At 38.9% G+C, this 3,625-nt stretch overlaps 1 protein-coding gene across 1 annotated transcript in view; it reads left to right on the top strand.

Annotated features, from left to right (window-relative positions):
- Positions 1-2,633, top strand: part of LOC115835070 (tripeptidyl-peptidase 2-like) — a 5,554-nt gene extending 2,921 nt beyond the window's left edge. Inside the window, exon 3 of the mRNA XM_030812466.1 lies at positions 2,213-2,633. Coding sequence (XP_030668326.1) covers positions 2,213-2,402 — 190 coding nt within the window. The 3' untranslated portion in view covers positions 2,403-2,633. The remainder of the gene's footprint in view (positions 1-2,212) is intronic.
- The last annotated feature ends 992 nt before the right edge of the window (positions 2,634-3,625 follow it).

The following is a 3,625-nucleotide window of genomic DNA, read 5'->3' as shown; positions in this document are numbered from 1 at the left end:
CCACATTTCTGCTAATTGTTAAGCGTGTATCTCTGCACTTAACGGGTGGCCTCAGATGACTCTGCTCTGAGCATCTGTCAGGATGCAGAGCCTCAGACTCACTGTCACTCCAAATGGAACAAAAACTGGTTGAGAGAAACAGTGTTTACAGAGGATTACATAAAGGAGAAGCTATTAGCTGATTTCTTTACAGTGGATTTTGACCTTGCTTATGTCATGTTTCCTTTTAGATTCTTGATGAAAGCTCTAGATTCTTTCCATAGAAAACTGAGAGATGTGTGAAAATGTCGAGAAATACATAAAACGAAAGCCTTTTCTCATCATCCTCCCCACTTACATGTACCCTGCTCTGTGCATGAGCCTCATTTTCATATCCTTTCTCTGTATTCTAGCTACTACTTAAATTCAGTCAACTAGACCTTCAGAAAGTTATAACCTTGCACCGCATTCATAGTTGTCCTCTGTCGTGTTATTTAGAGAAGTCAGTAATAATTTATGTTTTGATGTGTTGGTTGTATCGTTGAGTCATTCCAATGATGGTGGTTATAAGAAATTGACCTGTGGAATGTGTCACTGTATTTGCTGTGAGAATGTTGTTAAGGATGATGATTTCGTTAATTCTTTAATCATGTGGCAGATGTTATTGAGTACCTTCTTTGTACCAGGTTGACACCATAGAAGCTACTCCATGGACTCTAGACTCCATGGAAGCAAGTGTTGGGAACGTCTAAACCAGTCTAGGAAGCATCGAGAAAGATTTCCCAAAAGTATTAATAACATCTTAAATTGAGACTTGAAGGATCATCACAGCAAACTAAGCAGAGAGGTAGAAAGGGTGGGGAAAGATCTGGATGATGTTGGAGGAACTGTGAGAAGTTTGGTGTGGCCACAGAGGATATGATGGGAGCAGGAGGTGAAGGAGGTGAGCAGAGGGTTATTAGGGGCCTTGCCCTGGAGTTTCAGTGTCAAGAGCCGTTGGAAGACATGGAAGGTTTTAAGCAGGAGTCAAATGTAGGGGCAGAGCAGGCCATCAGCTCATCAGGCAACAGTGGTAAGGAAGAGACAGTGGAAATAGGCGGACACATTATGGAGATGGGACTGTGCCATTAGATGGGCTGGGGGAAGGGTAGAGGGAGGACTTCGTAGATGACTTCCAGGATGGATGCTGGCCGATTACATACATTTGGGAGACAAGTGGTACTTTCTGTAGCATATGGAAGATTTGGTGACATGCACTTTACCAACTAATCTCAAGCCTGATTCTGTTTAATATGTGACTTGTTTGCTCTTTGCCTCATTTTCCCCATAAGTGTTTAGTTTCCTATACCTTGGTATATTCTGTATTTGAAATGACATCAGTCATATTAGGGCATGCATAAAAACAAATTTTTAAGAATCCTTTTTTCCAAAGTGTTGTAATTTGTTAATGAAATATGCTTCAGTATTTACGATAAATCTTCTCTCTGTGCTCTGCCAGTAGGCTTCCATTAATTTACTTGGCAATTTTGACTGACTCGCATAGCTTGTTAAAATTCAGTTCTTGCATTTAAAACATACTGAGAGCTAAAAACATAACATTGAACTTTTAATGATGTTCATTTCATTTATGACTTTTTGAATATTAAGTGTATTTTGTTTTAATCAGGCTATGTTCTAAAGTGTTTGGAATATAATTTAAAAACTATTTTAGTTAGTGAAATGGAAAAAACATGAAGGAAGACAACCATAAAATAATGTAGAAAATGCTTTTTGTGAGAAATAAATTTAAGTCTGTTGTAACTATAGGACTGAAGCTCAGTTAAATTCACCTAGTTTCAAAGAGTTTGCTGTTAGATTCTTGAAGCCATTACTAAAAGAAGCAGCTGGAAGTTAGACCTAGGCCATGTGTCTGAACTATCCTAAACTGCTCTAAAACTCTAAGCCAAGTTTTAGCTCTAATTCTTAAGAGTCCAGGTGGTTTTTAACCTAGAGTTTTGTGAGGGACAGTATTTTTAAAGCACTTTGTGCATGATTTAAGAACTGGTTCCTGTATGCTATCTTACCTAATCCTTACTGCCCACTCTATGAAATAGGCTAAACCAGGCAGTCATTATATTTATACTTCATGTGGTAGAAGTAGTAGTATAGTAAAATAGTGAAGAGACTATGTTACATGATTTTTAGAAAGGTAAGAAAATAAATTTTACTGTCTCCATTTCTTTTTAATTAATAGAGCCTGCATTGATTCTAATGAAGATGGGGACTTGAGTAAGTCTACCGTGTTGAGAAACTACAAAGAAGCCCAAGAATATGGCTCTTTTGGCACAGCTGAGATGTTGAATTACTCCGTTAATATATACGATGATGGAAACCTGCTCTCCATTGTGACCAGCGGAGGTATCCCATTTCAGATTGACCAATGAGATATAGATTTATGAGGTGATAAAGTGGTACATTGCGATAGCCCACAGCAACCTTCTAGAGAATTTTAAGCTAGAGATCCTAGCTAAAGGACTAGGTCCAGAATCATAAATGTGATTTGATTTACCTGCAAGATGTTGTTTTTTAAGGTCATAACCATGTAGGATCCAGTCCAAGAATATAAGCATGGTCCAACATCAGAAAATCCATCAATAGGCCAGGTGCAGTGGCTCATGCCTGTGATCCTAGCACCTTGGGAGGCCGAGGTGGGCAGATCACCTGAGGCTGGGAGTTTGTGACCAGCCTGACCAACATGGAGAAACCCCGTCTATACTAAAAATACAAAATTAGCTGGGCATGGTGGCACATGCCTGTAATCCCAACTACTCAGGAGGCTGAGGCAGGAGAATCGTTTGAACCTAGGAGGCAGAGGTTGCAGTGAGCCGAGATCGTGCCAGTGCACTCCAGCCTGGGCAACGAGAACAAAACTCCCATCTCAAAATCCATCAATAGAATTTATCTCATGAACAGCAATTTTGCCTCGAAATCTTAACTCTTGAGAAATTCACCCATGAGTACAGAGAATCAGATAAAAGAATCCTCACTACGGCGCACTGTGTGATTTCGAAAAAATTGGAAACTAAATACCTATTAACAAAAAAATAGATTTTTTAAACAACGGTGTGTTATTCTTACTATGAAATACAGTCATCCTTTGGTATCTGGGGGGATTGGTTCTGGAATGTCCCTCAGATGCTCAAGTACCTGATATAAAATGACATAGTGTTTGTGTGTAACCTACACACATGCTCTCCCATATGCTTTCAGCATCTCTGCATGACTTCTAATACCTTATAGTATGTAAGTGCTATATAAATAGTTGTTATACTATAATTTTTTAATAATTATATTTTTGATCTGTGGTTAAATTGCATCTAGTTGGTGCGGAACCTGTGGATACAGAGGGCCGAATGTATTATACAGCAATCAAAATGCTGTGTGTATAAACCCCTAATACATAAATTATATTGAAAAAATACGTATTGATGATGAAACATGTGAAACTCTAAAACATGCCGAATAGTACTATGCAGTGTTTATGGATATGTGTGTTTATATGGTGAAAATGTTAAATATATAGATGGAAAGATTATGCACACCAGCTCCAGGATGGTGGCTACTTCTGGGGGGAGTTCTCCCTCCCTGGGTGGGGGGAGAAAGGAGA

The sequence above is a fragment of the Nomascus leucogenys genome, chromosome 5 (assembly GCF_006542625.1).
Source record: "Nomascus leucogenys isolate Asia chromosome 5, Asia_NLE_v1, whole genome shotgun sequence".
Taxonomy (NCBI): Eukaryota; Metazoa; Chordata; class Mammalia; order Primates; family Hylobatidae; genus Nomascus; species Nomascus leucogenys.
The sequence above is the reverse complement of the archived record's forward strand: the minus strand, read 5'-3'. Positions and strand labels throughout refer to the sequence as shown.